Source organism: Charadrius vociferus, unplaced genomic scaffold (assembly GCF_000708025.1).
Source record: "Charadrius vociferus isolate BGI_N301 unplaced genomic scaffold, ASM70802v2 scaffold213, whole genome shotgun sequence".
Lineage (NCBI taxonomy): Eukaryota > Metazoa > Chordata > Aves > Charadriiformes > Charadriidae > Charadrius > Charadrius vociferus.
This window is the reverse complement of record NW_009647828.1, coordinates 148,747-167,477: the sequence shown is the minus strand read 5'-3', so window position 1 is coordinate 167,477 and position 18,731 is coordinate 148,747. Positions and strand designations below refer to the sequence as shown.

The 18,731-nt window shown below is 47.6% G+C and overlaps 1 protein-coding gene across 1 annotated transcript in view; it reads right to left on the bottom strand.

Annotated features, from left to right (window-relative positions):
* Positions 1–18,528: 18,528 nt before the first annotated feature.
* The window catches only part of ADAM33 (ADAM metallopeptidase domain 33), a 56,719-nt gene continuing 56,516 nt past the window's right edge, over positions 18,529–18,731 (bottom strand). Inside the window, exon 30 of the mRNA XM_009882541.1 lies at positions 18,529–18,667. Within this exon, the coding sequence (XP_009880843.1) occupies positions 18,616–18,667 (52 nt within the window). The 3' untranslated portion in view covers positions 18,529–18,615. The remainder of the gene's footprint in view (positions 18,668–18,731) is intronic.

Genomic DNA, 18,731 nt, shown 5'->3' with positions numbered 1-18,731 from the left:
GGCCCTCAGGACCCCATGAACTACCTCCCCATGGAGATCACACATGGGGCTGCAGCACAGCTACATCTGCAGCATCTCCAGGGAAGACATGGCAAAAACAGGGACAGTACTGATCATCCAGTCAAAGATGAGCATTCATCACCAAATCTGCTGCCTTCCAGTCCAGAAGGAGCATCAATCCAGCGTACTCCCTTGGCAGACAAACCTCTGCCTCCAAAATTGCTGTGAGCTTTACAAAGCACGACCCATCCTTCCTTCCCCCCTTTTTTGCTGTGCATGTCCTCAGACAACCCAGACCTCTCCAGTTCCCTTGCCAGGGAGAAAATTACAATGTCACTTTGGCTGTCAGGCTTCTGGCTTGGCATCGGCAAACAGCCAGAGGAGGAGGAGAAGGAGGAAGGGCAGGAGGAGCAGGGAGGGGAGGGTGAAGGGGGAGAAGAGGAAAGCGAGCAAAGGTTTATGCAGTAAAGAGGGCAACAGCTGCTGCTGCAAAATATGAAAGGCAAAGGGCCAGCACAAAGGACGGGTTTTGCTCTCCGGCCTTCCCACCTGGAGGGAAGAAGGAACTGTTGGTTGAGAGTCTGGAAGAGAAAATTAAAGTCTAGGTGGTGAGGCTGACTGAAGGCAGCCCGCATTAACCGGGCAAAGGTGCCACCTGGTCTTCCCCAACATCCTAAGAAAGCTAACCATCCTTTGCCACCCTTAAATCTAGTTTTGGGGTTGTTGGGCAGTAAAGTTGGGATCTATGCGCAGCCTAAAGCTGGGGTTGCAATAGGGTGGGATGAATGAATTTCATAGGACCATCCTGGGCTCAGGAAACTGATTACCATCCTGCACTGTACCTCTCCACCTTTCTTTCACCCTCCAGGTCGGGCATTTGTGCACAAGCAGGTCATGCCCCTGCTAGCACTGCTTAAGGGCACGACCCTCACATGCACGCAGAAAACACCAAGGGATGGTTCAGGCTGGGATGATGACTCCTCATCTCACCTTTTCAGGGGCAGAGCTCTACCAGTGCAGAGGACCTCCCTCACTAACTTGCTCCTCCATCTCTCTGCTGACACCCTCCCCAAAGATCCTTTCCCACAGTCCCCACAAGCTTCCTCTTTGCCAGCTGCATCCCCAACCTTGGCGGATGGAGATTACTCAGCCCTCTGTGTAAATACCATTTGCCCGCCTGCCCATCATGAATCTCTCTTGCTCTAAGCCAGGCAGAGCACAGGCCCACTGCTTTCTGGCCTTCCAGGTGATTTATTTAAGCTCCTGTCACCCCACGAGTAAAGTGGCTTTGCTAAGGCTTAATGCATGGCAACAGCTGCTCCTTTTTCCACATCTAGCCTTGTCCTTCTGCAATTTGCACCACAAGTTTCTCCCTATCCCTCTCTCTGTGTTCTCCAGAGGTTTCCAGCCTACAGATTCCCCAGGGACCTGTGGCTTTCTAGGGATCTGATCAAGATGCCCAAGCAAAGTAGGTTCAACCAGGAGGGCCTTATGGGTTTGCCTTTTTCTTGTAGCGTACTGGGGACTCACAAAGAAAAGGGTCGAAAACTGCATGTGTAGATGATTCCTTCTTGTCTTCTTTCACAGACTGCAAAAAGTCCAGGTTTTCAGTGCAGTTTCCTAAACCTATCGCAGGGTCCAGCTGCACCCACTTGTCCACAGACAGGTTCACCTTAACCTCATATCTCAGGTATCAGCTTCAGGTCTCTCCATTTTTCTGCCACTGTGGAGGTAGGAAATAAAAGGAAATTCATGTATATCCCCCATGATACATCCTCCAGAACTTGGTCCTGAGTTGCATCCCAGCATTTTTCAATCATGCTGCAAAACAACAAGATACTCCATTTTTTCACGTGAGAGCTGGCTTTATCTGCTGTGTCCACATTTTGCTCCATCCTGACATGAGAAGCCAAAGACAGTTAAGGGTAGTTAATGGCTCTCTGGGCAGTGTGGCCACGTGCTGCCAGGGTTACTTCATTTTTCACTCTCCACCCTGGAGGAACTGAGCCATCACCAATTAACACTCTTTTTCTCACATTTCCCCTCACTTTCAGTAAGAGCAGGAACAGATACTGTTGGGTTTGTTTTCCTGTTCAAATGAAGCAAGAGACTGCTAAACTCTCCCAATTGCAGCCATATCCACAGCTTAGCAAATTGATCTAATTTTCCACAAATGCAACAGAAAGATGTAAGTGCAACAAGAAGCTGACCATCACTAACCAAGGAGGCACAGAAGCAAGGACCAGCTTTAGTTCCCCATCATATCAGCTTCTTCAGAATAAAAAAATAATACTAGGGTGGTATTTACGGGATGGCTTGAGCTTTGAGTCCTCCAAGGGTCTCCGTTCATCAAGCAACATGTTCCCACATAGGAGAAGAATCCATCACCAAACATGAAGCTGGTGAGGAACCTGGAAGTGCAGTGGTGATCACTTGATAAAGTCTAGTTGGGATGAGTGCAGATAAATCCTCCCACGGCAGAGGGACAAATCTAGGAGAGGGATGCGCTGCCCTGCAATAACTCACCCTGCAGGATGGAAGGATTTGTATAACAGATGGGTGGTGAGAAATGCAATTTTTTTGAGCAGGGAGCAAATGGGGATGGCTGCAGAGATGGCCCTGGGGTGCTGGCTTTGGCCATGAGATGCAGCATTTCTGGCGTTAATGGTTCCTGGAAGATATTTTTCCCCAGTTCAGTCCCTGAAGAATGACCGACTGCTGTCTTCTGTAGATGGGATATCAGCACTAAGCAACGAGTGTTGCATTTGCTGCTACCACCACCACCAACTCCCAGAATTTGTGAAGGCTTTCAACCAGCCTATTTCTGTCATTAGCCACCAAGAAAGAAAAGTTACTTGCTTCTCCCCCTGGGTTGCCACTGCTTGAACACTGTGCACAGAGGCAGCAGGGACAAAGCCACCATTGATGGCAGCTGCTTTCAAGTGCCACCAAAGCTCAGTGGAAAATGGGGAATGAGACACACTAATTCGACAGACAGTTAACTTAAAGCCCCTCCACAATTCTGCTTTGCCAGGATGTTTTTGTTGTTCTTCTCAGGTGAAGCTCACCCCTGGTGTAAGAGCCTGCATCAGGCCTGTGCACAATTTCAACCTGAATTTGAAGACATAACTGGGCACCAGCCCCCCGCTAGCATGGATCTCCTTTTCTTATCTCCCATCTTAGTAACTCCTTTCCACCTAATCCAGACCTCTTGCCTCTGCCCAACGGTTGCATCCCATCCAATAGTGAATTTTCAAATATCTGTCCCATTCGACTTAAGGAACAATGACATACTGATACTCAAGAATGTTTTTGAGTGTGTAAAACCCAGGCATTAAGTTCCCCCTCTCTGAAGTGGGAGTTTTATGCTTGTAAATCTTAATCCTACTAATACTTAGCTTTCAGACTTTACCAGGTTTTCAGCACCTCCATTTATAATTACCCTGCTCTGAGCCTCCTGGAGAGGAGCTCCATGCATTCCCCATGCAACTGCTGGTATGGGGAGACCTCTTAGTCCATCTGCTTGCCTGGCTGGTCCTCTCCACAACTCCAGGATGGTGCCCACATGTCACTCCAGCTCTGTTTTCCTTAGGGAGCAATGCCAGCAGCAAAACCAAAGCTAGAATTGGGTCAGACATGCTTATCTACCTCTAATATGAGGGCTTACAATGGTTTCCCAACTCCAGACACTTGATTTGAGAGGTGCACTTGTATTCATGCCTTGTGAGTTTGTATCATCTCCTTTTTGAAACATTTCTTATCAGCAGCAACAACAGCAAGGAGACCGGGGACATCTGCCCTGAGGTCCCAGTGATCCAGCTTGGCCAGACCCCAGCCATCTCCAAACCAGTAACCTTGGCTGGTGTGACAACTCCTATGGGATGCAGCATGGATGTCTGCCCAACTACCCACCTGCCAGGAGGGTTACAGCCTTGCAATGTCCTATATTTTATGCTACTGGTGTCACACAGTCACTGCTGTGCCTACTTGACAGCCAGGACAACCTGCTGCGCTTCAGGTATCTGGTGCATCAATACCTCCCCTGGGCTCCTGGATTCACTACTGAGAGCACTCAGCATGGTTTAGCTTATGCTTCGGTGGGGTAAAAGGAAGGAAAGTAACCACGGACATGTCTGTTTCTCCCCACTTAAGACAAATGTGTTCATGACCTGCCAGAAACAGCAAAAGCAACATCCCACCCATAGTCGTGGGTGGAAATCCTTCTCCTGGCATTGCAGCTCATCTCCTGGTCTCCAGAGAGACGTGGCAATAGGAAAATTCACATGGCTTTAATCCCACCAGCTTGTGGCACAACCATATCTGTGACCATCAAGCACGTCTGTATCTCAGTAAAAAACAATGAGATTTTGGCACATTAGCAAAATCACATCCCTTTTCTTTCTGACCAAAACTGAGGATTTTGCAAAAAAAAAATCTTCTAATTGGCTTTCAATACAATGCCCTCCCAAATCCATGTCCTACCCTGGGAAAAGGATCCTGAAATACTGAGTTCTTGCTAAATTTCAGTATCGAGCACGTTTCTCAGGGGACTGAACCTGCTCAAGTCTCTAAAAAGCTGGCTTAGTTAACACCAAAAGGATTACAAAATCCTTTCCTGCTAAACCAGGGCAGAAATGGCAGCATTTCTGCACTTCTCGGTGACATCAGGAATGGTAATTGTGGGGCAGGGGGGTGGCAAGAAAAGCTCTATGATTAAGTGATTCAACTGAGGAAAAACATTCTTTTGGACCTATCTAAAGGTATACTTTTCAATTTTTCACTGGCAAATCATTTGAACAAAATAAGCCCATTTTGTTTACCCGGGAACTTCTTTCCATTTAAAATAAATACTTCTGTGTTTTAAGTTGAAGTGAAGCAAGTGAAATATTGTTTCAAATGGAGACATCAAACTGTTTGGGAGGGAAAAAAAGTAAATTGAACCTTTTCTTTTTCAGAACTGTCTGGTTTGGTTATTTCAACCCAAACAATGAACCAAGATTGATATAAAGCCACAGCATGTTGCAGATGACCTGAAAGTGTATCTTTTAGTGTAAAAAGTTCCAGGTGAAAATGTTTTCCTGGTGCCAGCAACAACAGATTCATGAGCAGAATTAGGATTTAAAGCTTGGGCCACACAGTTTAATCCACTCCCCCCAAACCCAGTCAAATCCTATTTGAACATGCCCAGGGTGGAGGAGAAGGAGAGGGGGGGGAGAAATCTGCAGGGGAAATAAAAGAGCAGACATAGAAGGCTCTGGTATCCACTTAACTTGAAAATGAGAAAGAAAGCCGTGTAAGGCCAGGACAATTAGATCCTGAGCAACGCAGGCCTTTCCAAAAATGAAAGACAGCAGGGGGAATTAATGGGCATAAATGCAACCCAGTAATTAATTGATAAATGACATTAGAGAGTTTTCTAAAGAGGAAGACTCCGACGTGACTTATCTTCCCAAAGGCAGAAGACAATTTCTCCCTCCTTTCACCTTGCAGATAAGGACAGAGAACAGGCATCTTTCAGTTTTGAAGCTTAAGAGGAATCTGGAAGTTGAAGACAGGAGGAAAAAACCCCACGCAGTAGGAGAGACCAGCACAGGGGGCTGTTGTTACTGACTGAGTCACTGAAGCCGGAGAAGAGCAACCTGCAACTATTTGCCACTGAGAAACTTGTCTTGCAAGGGTGGGAGCAAAGCGAGGGGTAAAACAGGAGCGGGAGCAAAGTGAGTCCTGCTGCAAAGGCAATGGGATTATACCGTGTGGGGAAGAGGGGGACCTGGTGGTTGGTCTACTCCACAGCTTTCTGCATAAACACTTTCACCTTCCCCACTAGGCAATGGGGCAAGTCTGCACTGTGGGACCGCTTCTGTTTGCTGCAGCTGCAACTTCCCAGCCCACCCCTCAAGCATGTGCATTGCCCCGCTTGGACAAGACAAAGCCCAGCTGTGGACTTTCCATCTCCTCCCCTTGCTCCTTCCACGCCAGCTGCAAGGTCTCATCTGTGCTTCACCCCAGCCAAGGTGCTCAAGCTGATGCCCCCCACAGCTATCCTGCAGGGTCCACCATCTCCTGATACATCCTGCAAGCAGCTCCGTCACCACAGGTGCCCAACAGTAGAGCAATGACTTTTTCAAGGCTCAATAAGCCTAATAATTGAGACACTTCCCTCCTTCCCTGCTAGACACTTATTATTAACAACCACATTGAATCCCTAGGCGGGACCAACTGATAGATGGGAACTCATAAATTCTAGTGTCTAAGTGTAGGTGCCTATGCTCCTGTTACAGACAGTAGAGACCAAAGACTCAGTTCAGTTAGCTGAAGGTAATGATGCCCAAGGTGTGCAAGACACCTGCATCCTTCTGGAGCAGTACATAGAGGACACCTGAGTTGCACCAGGGCATCAACCTAGACCTAGATGACTGGTCTCGGGAGACACCAGCTTCTCAATAGATAATGGCTGTCCCCAGTAGTCTTTTTAATGTGTGCTAAACAGTGATTCCTCTCCATGCCAACAAGATACGTGCAGTGTGAGTTACCCGGCTTCCTCCAAAGAGACAGGTCCAGCTTGGTTTAAAAAGAAGAGGCAAAATTTGGGCAGAGCAGCAGGAGAAAAGGAGCCACCCTTGCTCATGGTCAACACAAATGGAGTGAAGAGGCACAGCTGTTGGCTGTGTAATAAGTAATTTAGCAAAAGAATTTTGCTTCAGCTAAAATGGATGTGTGCTTGCTATGGCTTCAGCTAAGATGGGTGCGTGCTTGCAATGCGTTTGGAAAAGGGATAGTGTTAGACAGGATATCAGACAAAAGCAACAGTTGGAAGTACCGAACCATTGCAAAAGAAAAGGTGGTGTAGTTAGCTAAGATAACCACAGAAGTGTAAAGAATAAAGAAGCCACAAGAAGGACATGGTGATAAAGACTTTGAGCCTCCCTCCGATGACCACCAGGAAGACCCCTGAAGAAGCATATCACCTGTGCCACTAGAAAGGAGGGGGCATGTTCGGGGATGGGTTGCATTCCAAGAACTCATTGACTATGTAATTGGGGGGTGGGTTGCATTCCGAAAACTCATTGATTATGCAAATTATTTTCGAAGAAAAAACATGAATAAGTATAAGGAATACGAAATAAAAACAAGTGTTTGTAAAGGGGAAAATGATCCACAGGAGGAGAATATTCTTCGCTCCACCGAATTTGCCCCGACTAAAGTTCAATATAGTGAGCGCGATTCTCACAGCTGGATTCCTCACAGCCTTGGGGGCAGGAGAGTGAAAGTATGGTGAGGCCAGGCCAGATGCATCAGCAGGGATACAACAAGAGCCAAATTTCCCTGAACAGCTGTCCATACCATGGTCCAGCTCTGAGGTTTGCACAAAAGCCCTTGATCCTCACATGGAGATGACACTGCACCACTTCATAAACCCACCCGTTCAGACTGGTCCCGGAGAAAAACTATTTGCTGCCATGGTCATCCCAGCAGAGAACTTGGTCTAGTGATTCATCACAGCAGCCAGGTGAGACCCAAAGACTGGCAATGTCATAGCGGCCTCCAGAACCACCTCCAGGGTATCACAGACCCTGTCTCTATTTCCTACCTCTTTAATAGGCTCCTTTGCAGGAGATGACCTGGAGGCAGGAACAAGCAAAAGGGGCACTGTGTGTCTGGAGGGTCCATTCTGCTGTATCTACCCAGTCGAGGTGTCTGGCTGACCCTCTCCCTAACTGGAGTCCTCCTCTGCTATTTCTGCAGGCTGTACTCATGCAGAGTTTCCCCCTGAACCATGCAAGAGGCTTTTCTGTGCTTGAAAAGCAAGGTAGGTCTGTGAGATGGCACAATGCATGCCCAGGTCTTGTGCCTACATGGACAATAGCATTTATCTAGGACATATTTCTGGTTCTGGGAACTAGGAAGACCATGGCTTCCCCAACCCAAGCACTGTCTCTGGTCCCATGAGCTGGTGGTGGGGAAGTAAGGTCTATGACCAGAAATGCATCAAGTATTTATCTGACACCCTGACTCTTCCTGGAGCAGTTCCTCCATTCCCAGTCCTGCTGGGTAGCAGGCAGATGGAAGACCTCAGCAACTATTCATTCTTGTCATGAAAATAGGTGTAATCTCCAGCCAACGCATCAAGCCAATTCAGCAAAAACCTGCACAATTGCCCTGAGCTGAATCAATAGCCCCCCAGCTTCATCATTGGAACAGGTCACCCGCATATCAAGGGAGAGCTGAAATCATTCATAGGACGCTGGTGGTTTTGCCGTCCTTGCAATGGCTTTCCTGAACTCTGTCCAAAGCAGAGACATGTCATTTAGATTCTATTAAAACAAAAGTGCACGTCTGCACATGTGGGAAGAGAAGGAGGGAAGAGAAAAGAAGCAGGGAGCTGGGTGTCCTTGAGGTCATGTAATCTAACAAATCACGGAGAAGCCATTAGCACCACGAAATGACAGGAGGCAAAACAAGGCAGAACGTTAAGCGCCCGGCACTACCAAATCCATCAGCTGCGCCCTTTATTCTGATGGTGTGTCGGTGCAGCATATAATCATCAAAATTGGTATTCTGCTGCAAACCGTCCATCTCCTGCTTTCACTCCAGGCTGAGTTTTGCTGGTCATTAGGGATCAAGGAGAAAGTACAGACCCCACCTCGCATTAGTTCTTGCACAAAGTCTGCTCGGCCCTCTTTCATCAGCAGAGCAAGCAAGCAGGGTCCTAAATGCAATAACTCCCATTGTGTGTTTGTAAGGAGGGGAAATAACTGGGACAGAGGCTTAATCGGCCCTGGAGTCATGGAGACTTCACATGTGATGTTATTTTGGAGGTGGGTGGTGGCAAAGCTAGTAATGTGCTAGATCTTCAAGGCCTTGGGGCTGGGTCAGCGATTGGCAGAGTCCTTGTGTTGTTTGCAGACCTGTGATAGTAAAAAAGTGAATCACCACCATCAGAGCCAGGACAACCCAACCGTAGCTGATGGTGTAACCCACACACGTGCGCATATAGCTGTCACTCAGGGGACAGAGGACGAAAAGAGCTGTGAAGGGTCTTATAGGGAGGGACTGGCTCTTACTCAACATGGGACTTGTGTCTCCAGCACAGACCAGGTTTTATAAGACTCCCTTATTGAAGCTCGCAGGGATGTTAGAATTGACCAGACACCAAGTGCCATCACCAACAGCCTTTCCCTGGAAAGAAAAAAGAGGAAAGGCTCTGAGCAGATACTGCTGACATCCAACAGACATCCTTTCCAACCAGCACCTCTGCAATTCTTGGGCATGGATGAAATTCACATTCTGTAAACCAAGAAAGTGCCTTGTCTCATCCAGAGCATCCCCATCAGAGGCAGGGCATGTCCTGGGGTGGTTACCAGCAACTCCATGGTAATTCCATGCCTCTCAAGAAGACACCAGCATTGCAAGATCTACTTGAGAGACCTCCAAGGAGCTCTGCTCTCTGCAGGTTAGCAAGGTCCAGGTAGCAGAGTTCAGACCAGGTGTGAAGCTACAAAGACCATTTCACAGAAAAAAGGGGCAGCAGGACTCAAAGCTCTTTTTACACCAGGCTTTTGTCTGAATAGTGTTGGAGATCCAGCACATGGGCATCAAAAAGGGCAGTCATGCTACTTTTACCTGTGCCTTTCCATCCTCAAATCCTGCCACAGGACATTCCCAATGTGCTGCAGGGCATCTGAAACAGACAGCATCACCTGGATGTTTGGGATGGCCCAGTCTCCGCTCTGCAAGTCCTGGAGAAGATCCTGACCTCCTGCTGACAACACAGCAGAGCTCAATTTAGCTATACTCCAGGGCCTGTTCTCTAAAAAGACAGAGCAGAAAAGAAAAGCAGCCATTTCCCATGCCAGAAAACAACATGTTTTTTGAAGTTCAATGGAGAAAGTTCTCCAGCCAATTGTCTGGTGGGTTTTTTTGGAAGTATCGTGCATGTCACTCACTGCCAAGGATTTCAGAGTGTGTCATCGCTGATTTTCATTTGTCCTTAACTGCCAGGTTTGGGGGGGTTGGTTCAGAGCTGAGCCGGAGGAAGATCGGAGGCAAAGTTGGCTTGATTAAGACTGTGTTTTGAAAACTTTCTGCATCTTGTTTAAATTTATTTTCTTCTGCTTCTGCTCTGAAAGAGGAAGAGAAAGAAAAAAAAACAAAGAGGAGCTCCGTCCAAGGAAACATCAAAATGAACTGAGCTATTTTCACTGCTGGTTTAAAAACGAAAAACACTCAAAGACCAAACTGCACAACTGATGCTAATAAAGTGCCCAAGAACAGAATCCTGTGGAGACAAGGCACAGGAACAGACAATAATACCTTCATGCAGTCCTGAGTTGCTTGCAATACAAAAGCTTCACACGTGTAAAACCCTCCTGGAAAAGACACAGTTGAGGAGACTGTGTGGTGAAAAAATCACACCAGGAATGATTTGAAACTCAAAGAATGACTAAACTTTGTCTTGCAGTCCTGTCTTTTCTTTCTAGAAAGGGCAAGCAGGGGGACGAAGCCCAACAAAACAAAGCAAAAGAAAAAATAGTTGAAAAAGCCACCTGTTATTTTTAAGCCCAGGAGAAAATTAGGCTGTTTATCCAAACTGTGGCTCATTTTGGATTCACTAAGCAAAGCCAGCATGATGGCTTGGCAGGTTGGACTCTGGCCTTTGGTCACCTCCTGTCGCATGTTCCCTGGATCACACTTGTACCTCTGTCCTGCGTGTTTGACCTGGTGTATATACTCAGCTCAGGTCCTGCCCCAACACATACATCCATGGCTGGAGACCTTTGCTCAGCAGGAGCAGTCTCGATAGGACCACCATGTGAAAGCAAATCTCAGGCTCTGGAGTCCTACTATGGTAGGTCCTGTCCTGCAGCTGTAAGCTCTGCCTTGCCCTTCGCCTTGTGCTTTCTGCCATTCTTCATGTTAGCAGGGTCAATTCACACCTTGCTAGACAATTAGTCCAAAAGCTGTATCGAGTTGATCCAGCTGGGAATAGTAAGGTGACTATTCATAAATGAAAGGGACCTTGCAAGGGTGTTGACATTTTCTTGTTCCTCATATACAACAGAGACAACAGGAATAGCTGGCTTCTCACAATGAAAGTGGATGTTGGTACCAGGGACTCCTCATCTAGACATTTAGAGGTACCTCTTAGATCAGTCCTTTCGCGTTAAAGTTGTCTAAGATGACTTAAGGACTCTCTTCTTTTGTCTTCACCCATTCTCTACCAACCACAGCCAGAGGCAGGAGGGCCAAAAATGGACTATCCTTGGTTGAGGAGAGCCACAGAGATGAAATATATTCCTTCTCAGTCCAGTCCCAAAAGCTGTGTCTGTACTTGTGAACTGAACTCAAGCTGCTGAATTGTTAGTCCTTCTTGGCACACATTTGGCCTTAGCACAAAGCCCTATATGATTCTTGCAGTGGTCAGCCACTTAATGTGGCCCATGAATCATCCCAGCAGACAGTTTGCTGATGGCCACTTTGTTTTGAAGGCAAGAGAATTTAATAACACAGATGAAGACTGCTCCGTGCCATTGGCCTCAGGACCCTCAAAACATTCCCAAGCACATTTTAATCTACAAGCACAGACATGACCAAAGCTCCTTGCTCTGCAAGCCTGGGGATCACAAAGTGCATGAAGTCCCTCAGTCACAGAAAGCTACTTTGGACTGAAACAGCTTTTTATTTATTTTTATGCAAACCCAATAAAGATAAAATTTTTATGACAAAAATTTCATCTTACACCTATTTCCTTAAAGCACCTTCGGGTACAAAAGAAGTGGCAGTAATAGTAATAAACAGCCTTCTGTCTCTGGGTGAGTATTCCACCAGCTTTCCTTGTCCAAGCAGGAAAGCTGGTGAGCAACATCCTGACCTTCAGTACTTTGCTGCAGGCAAGTACAGTGGAGATGCGCGCTGGGGAGGTGATAGCGCTCAGCCTGGGCACTGTCAGCCCCATTCAATCCCTGGCTCATCATGATTGTCCTCTGCAAGCATTCGTAGCATATCTTTAGTGTCCACTGAGTGAAGGAGGCTACAAAAGTCCTCTTAGATGTGTTTCTCAAGGTAGTAATTTGGTGCATCTTCCCTAATTAGGCCAGAACAGCTCCTCCTTCATTTATATATCTCATCTGTTGACAAGAGCCTGAACACCTGGGCCTCAAGCAGCACATTTGAAGCCACGCTGCAGTGTTTCCACCCCCATTTCTACATTCTCCAACTTCCTGATTGCACTTCTTTGGAACAGTTTGGTTTTATTGTCTCAGCTGAGCACCTGGGACCAAAACAGGCATGTTGCACGTGCGCTCTGATATCCAGCTTCAGCCCTGCCTCCACTCACCGATGTTCTTCAAACCACAGTGGACAGCAGAAGTAGCGTATTTGCATCGAGATGCCATGTCACCATGAAATCACAGGGCAGGGCTTCTACTCCACTCCAAACATTGCCCAAACTTGCACGGAGTCCTTCATTTGTTTCTCCAAGCAAGGATTTAAAACAGAAAGGAAAGTTGGAGAGGGAGAGCTGCATCCTGCTTTGACACTGCTGACACAGAAGTGCTCCATCTCCAAGCTCGCTTTGTACTTCATAGCACTGGGACTTGAAAGACACTCACTTCTTTAAGAAATCCTTGGAAATTAGAGAGATAAGACATCAGCTTTAAGCAACACTTCAGTGACAGCACTCAACAGGACCCCGGTCTTTAGCCTGTGTGTATAATATTATAAATTTATTTCTCTCCTTCTTTCCGTATATAAAGAAATGTTGATGCAGTGAATTAAAATCAAGCTGTGCTTTATACTTTCATTTTTAATGGGACCGTTCTTGGCTCCAAGGAGAGAGCTATCAGCCCCTGAACGGCAGGAATGGGTGGAGAGAGCAATCGCCTTCTGCCAAAGACAAATAAAGTAAAAGGAAAGAAAAGAAGAAAAGGCACTGGAAGATGATGAATGGTTCAACTTCCCTGGCTGCAGGAGCCTCTTCATTAACCGCTTCACTGCCTTTTCTTTTCCTTTTTTCTTTGTTTTTTTTTTTTTCCTTTGGCTCTGTGCATGTGTCTGCCTGCAGCTTGGTATACCCACGAGCATGTTGTCTGCCTGCAGCTGGTCCTAGTTCAGGTGTCCATCCCCCTCATCTCTCCCACCCCAGGATGCAGCATTAAATAAGAAAAATAAAACGAAGATGGTTTTATATTTTACACTAGAAATGCCACCTTGTGCTACATCCCAGGGGACAGAGCCTGCCTGATGCCAGGACACCCACAATGACCTTAGTGCAAACTCGATGCACCTTGAAATTCAGGCTCCAGGGAGCCAAGGAGGACACTTCTTGTCCCGAGATGACATCCCCAGTGTGCTCCAGAAATGCCCCCTCTATTTCTGAAGCTCACTGGAAGCCGCTCAATCCTTCGGTTCTCTCCCTTGTCCCCTCCATCACTTGGTCCTTCCTCCACATCCACCTTCATCCCTTAGAAAACACTGCAGTGCCCAAGCAGGCCAGAAGCCCATGGAGCTGCTGTGGGTCAGGAACTGGTCCCTTGCGGTGGCTCGTGCACCCCAGGGTAAATGGGCAGGATGAGGTACAGGTGGGACAGGTGAAGGACCAGTGGGTCCATTTCACAAACTGAGGAAAACTAAGGCACAGTGACAGATACAACAACTTCATCACAAGTGTGATCGGTGACAGTGACCCCCTGAAATAGCCAGGGAGGTACAGTCTTGAGTCCCTTTGCAACCTGGGCTTGCTTCTGTTCCATAGGGAAAAGCAGCCAGTCCCAATGAGGCCGTTAACATGCTGGAGCAGTTATTCTGGGGCCAGGCATCCACAGAGCGTGGTGTCCTCCTCCCAGTGAGCTGCATCAGTCCTGCCTCAAATTCAGGACCTAAGCCAGTCCCAGTGTCCTGGACAGCTCTGCCTGCAACCAGTAGTCTCAGGGTGGAATTGCCATCATTGAGATTAAGCCAGCTGTAGCCTCCCCTCCACTGCCACTCAAGCTGTTTCCCTAGGGTGTCACATATCCTTGGCCACCTCCAGGACCAGAATGGCCCCACATGAGCCCTACCAGCACAGCAGGACCTTTCTCCAGAATTAAGGTTGTGCCTGTCATATCACCTGGATGTTTGCTACCAAGGAGACCACTGTGTTAAAAGGAAGCCTGGGAGATGTTTAAACACCCCCACAAACACTTCTAATCAGCCCCAGTAAGAGTGAAAGCATCCAGAAAACCCAAAGGGCCCTACTCATTTTATAGTAGGCTGGGTCACGAGCTCTCAGTTTTGCTGTTTGCGAAGTGCCTGGTGTGCAGGGACCTCAGAAGCCTTTGCAAGAATGCTGATGGCCATGAGATGTGACAAGAGAAGAGCAGCTGCGCAGAGAAAGAGACACTGCTGGAAATGACTCACCCAAGTTACCGCAGCTTAACTTCTTCCCATTTCTTTTGCACAGGCCTTGGAGCATCTCAGTGCAGGAGGAAGACAGAGACTGTTAAATCAGACCAAAGCTGGAGAAAACGTTTGTACCATGGGAAGGAAAGCATAGGAAGATGCTCTGTGGAGCAATGTGGGCTCTCTGTCACTGGAGGGTTGAAGAACATATTGGGAAAAAGCAAAAAGCAGGTGCTGTCAGGGATCAGATGTCTTCCAGGTTAAAATCTGAACAGAGCTGGGCTTTGCTCCACCTGTTTTCCGAAATGTCTGGATCTGATTGCTGTTGGAAATTGGATATGGGGCTAGATAAACCAAGAGGATGGGCCCATCCTGTCTTCCGAGATGTTGCTGGGAATTAGGAGCAGGGTTGCTCCCTCCAGCATGTACAATGTAAGGCCATTGAATGTGATATAAAAGCTTTCTCCTGAGCTAGCCAGGAGGTTTTTGTCTTCCTTATTTCAATCTCATAATCTCTGTCACATGGTAAGTACAAGTATCACTGGATAAATGAGAAATGACTGCTCAAACCACCAGTGAAGCATTATCCTGAGCCTCTCAGCCTCAGCCGTTGCTCAAGAGCACTGGAGGAGGAGCATTTCAGCACACATCTCCATAATCATGGTCTCAGGTTCTACCTTACCTGACAGGAGGAGAAGCAGTGAGGCCCAGCCTCCCAGGAGATGCAGCATTTTGTGGACTATTTTACCCCAAGAGACAGCAAGACCAATGCCAAAAAATGCAGGTGGCTTAAAGCAGGTTACAGCATTCAGCATACTCACTGGTCTCCACCTCAAAGTACATACTGGGACAGATGTGACATATGAGTTTGCCTATAAAGCAGCAGCAAAGCTGGGACAAGCCCCCAGAAATGTTGAAGTGATGAAGGTAAAAGTGGTCTGATCCTCTATCCCACACCCACCCCTCCAAGCCTTAGGGAGACTGAAAAACATTTAAGCAGTAGATGGGACCACGATGCATGTCTCAGTGCCCCCAGGTTTCAGTGAAAGGACTGAGACAGGACTGCCATGATGGGAGGTTTCCCCTTTCCCCTTCACCAAGCACACACTGGCTGAGCAAGGCTCCGTTAGCCAAGAAGGTGCCTTTGATGCTGAAGACATGATATGGTGAAGGGCCATGGTTTTTCAGCTCTCCTACCATCATTTTCCAAAGGTAACCAAACTGGCAGCGGACCCCTTTATAAAGAGGAAAGCTCCATTTGGACAGACTTCAAGCTCAACGAGTCATCAGGGTCACCTGGCAGCTTTCATGCCCAACTCACACTTTTAATGGCTTTGCAGATGATGGGGCAGGGAAGAAAGTGCAAGGGGAAAAGCTGCACTTGAGGATCTGGTCCCGGGAAATCCCAGCAGCAATTCAGACGAAAGGCTGAGCAGAGGCTTTGGTGGACATCTGCTGCCATCTAGTGTCATCTGAACACCCAAAAGCCCTCCCTGGATTCATTAATTTCTCTAACCAGACCTCAAGTCCTGCCTGTCCCATGGACCACAGGCCAAGCCTTACATTTGTGGGTGCATCAGGATGGACATCATCCATCTACACTCCCTGTGACCATCTCAGGTTAGACAGAGCTAGCAAACAGACCATTGTGCACCATCCCTAAATTACAATCCCCCCTTATACTGCTGCTCCCAGAGGGGAGCCAGCTTGTAGCTCAAGGGCAGAGTAGATGGGCTAGGCTGGGCATGTGGACTGGGAGGGCAGTTCTCAGCACTGCTGCTCTTGCCTGGGGAAAAGGGATGCGATAGGTCATTGTGCACCATGGCACAGCCAGTCTGCCTCAAGAAAAATCTGCTGGTGCATGCAAGGACATCTCCCAGGCAGAAAAAAGTGTCTTTGAGAAGGGTGAAAACATTGCTGTTGAGTATTTATTGCACTGCTGAGCAGAGCCCTAGACCAGTACATCTTTGCAGGATCCCTGGGACCAGAAACGGGGGTTTCTATCAATTCTTTTCTAGCCTGAATAGCTCAAATTTAGCTCCTTAATGTGCACATCCTAGCTCTGCATTGTTGGTGAAGTTTGGATAGCTGTAGAGGGTCAACTCCCCATCTCTCCCCATTAGCAATAGAAGGAGACGAAGGGGAGTATGATGGCCAGGTAGGTGACATTAATGGACAAGAAGCCAAGCCCAGGGACATTGCATCAGTGATGGTTCAATTGCTGGTCTCACAGTGAGGTGTTTTTTTGACTGCAGCACTGTCATCCCGCACTTTGTTATTAAGCTAAATGTCCTGGCTCGTTGAGAAAAGCTTTTTCCAAACACTTCATCATTGCAGCAACTTCTCCAAACCTTCTCCAACTGTTTATCCCTCTGTTAACACCTATACTGGACAGTAGAAGGGCATTCACAGGCAGGGAGTAGGGTTTCCCCTCTCCAGGAGCTCCGTAGGCCCTCCCTCAAATCTGACCATGTCAGAAATCCTTAGAAGATCACTAAAAAAAATGGAACCTTGGGAAGGTTTAGGGACCAGTTCATTTATCCTGTCCTTTGGAGGTCATCTGTGGATGATCTCAAGAGGTCCCTTTCAACCAAAATGACTCTGTGATTGTGACTTGTTATCAGCGTAAGAGGAGCTGATGGATCCTATATACCACCTGGATATCCACCAACCAAGAAAAATATGGAGGTAGCAGAAATCCTTCAGGGAAGACCCATGTGCATAACCAAAGACTTCAAAACAGAGTCCGATCTTAATGGAGTAAGGACAGATTAGGTTAAGGTGGCCTTAACCACAACCTGCAATTAGCAGCCTATTTTATAACACTGGGGATAATGAAACACCAGAGCAGTTTCCTGAAGGTTGTCCCTGAGCCTACATCAAGAACTTTTACATTGGTTTGACATATCTCAAAAAATGTGTCCTAGGACAGATGGCATCTACACAAGGGTAGTTGACGTGTTGCACACAGTTGGACCAAATGATCCCAGGCTTCAGGGCTAACAGAAGGGGTTCCAGGGCTGTCTGCTTGCACTGATGTGGTGGGAGACGCAGAGTCCTTGTGTCTAAAGGCTCAGGGAATGTCTGAGAAAAAAAAAGAGCCAGAGGAGCCAGGGGACTGTACAAAGCCTTTGTTCTCATTTCAGACCCTGACAGAGCCGCATGTCAAGTCATAGGAAAGTGGCACCGCATAGTACTGTGCAGGTCAACAGCACCTTTCATCTGAGGATTGTAAAGCCCTTTCAAGACATCAGTTTGTTAAACCTCACAACACCCCTGTGAGGTAGGTATTACCCCCGGTTTTACAGACGGGGGAACTGAGGCACAGAGAAATGCAATGGCTTGGCCAAGGCCTTTGGGCAAGCCAATGACACAGACAGGAGGTCTTCCTGCTCTTGTTCCCGGCTTGTGGTTCCTTCCCCCTTTGGACAGCAGAGTGTTAGCAGCTCACAGAGCCACTGTTGGGCTTGCCCCATAAGCAGGGAACATGCAATGTTTAAGGAGGGCTCCTGAGCCCCTTGAAAGCACCCTGGTAACCAGCTGCCACCAGCACTTCAGACATTAAACCATTTCCCAGACAGCTTCTCCTTCCAGGTATGGCCCCCGGATTGTCACTTGTTTTTCTTGTGCAATCAGACAGGAGGCCAGGAGGAGCCTGAGAACTCGGATCCTTCACAGAAATGTCCCAGCACTGTATGGCACAGTCCAAACTGGAAACCACTTTTCTCTCATGGCAAATGTTCCCCTGGACAATGATGCCCAGCATTTAACTCTAGTGGCAATAGGTGGTAGTGGGGTCTCACCAAGCCTGGAGGAGAAGGAGGAGGTAGCTAGAAGGATATTACACGGCTTTTGCTGCCACTGTTGTCAGTATCTTCCGTCAGTGTTGGATATTCACTTGACCCAAAGTCACCCCACGTGCAATGTCAAGAAGAAACTAAAGCTGGGGCGTAAATTGGCCCGGTAGCGATGCCAGGAGCTGTGGTGGAGTCTCCATCGTGGTAAACCCACCATCAGCCCACCCCAACCCTTAGTTATATTATGGTACCGATTTCCCCTCTCCTCCCCCCACCACTACAGTTTTTGTGCTAAATACATATTCTGTCTTATAAAAATAGTCCTCTGGTATCAAAAGACAAATAAACCAAAAGAGGAATAAAAGACCCCTGTTGCCAGCAGCAGTGCAAATCAGGAGAGCCAGCTCAGGAAGGATGGGCTTAAGGTGTCCTTGGTTTGTCACTTCTTCAAGGAGAAGGAAGTTGATTGGACTTTGATGGCTGGGACTGGCCTAAAGCGAGAAAGAGAAAGGAGAAAACTCATTTGAGGCAGAGACCAAGCATCCACCACCTCCA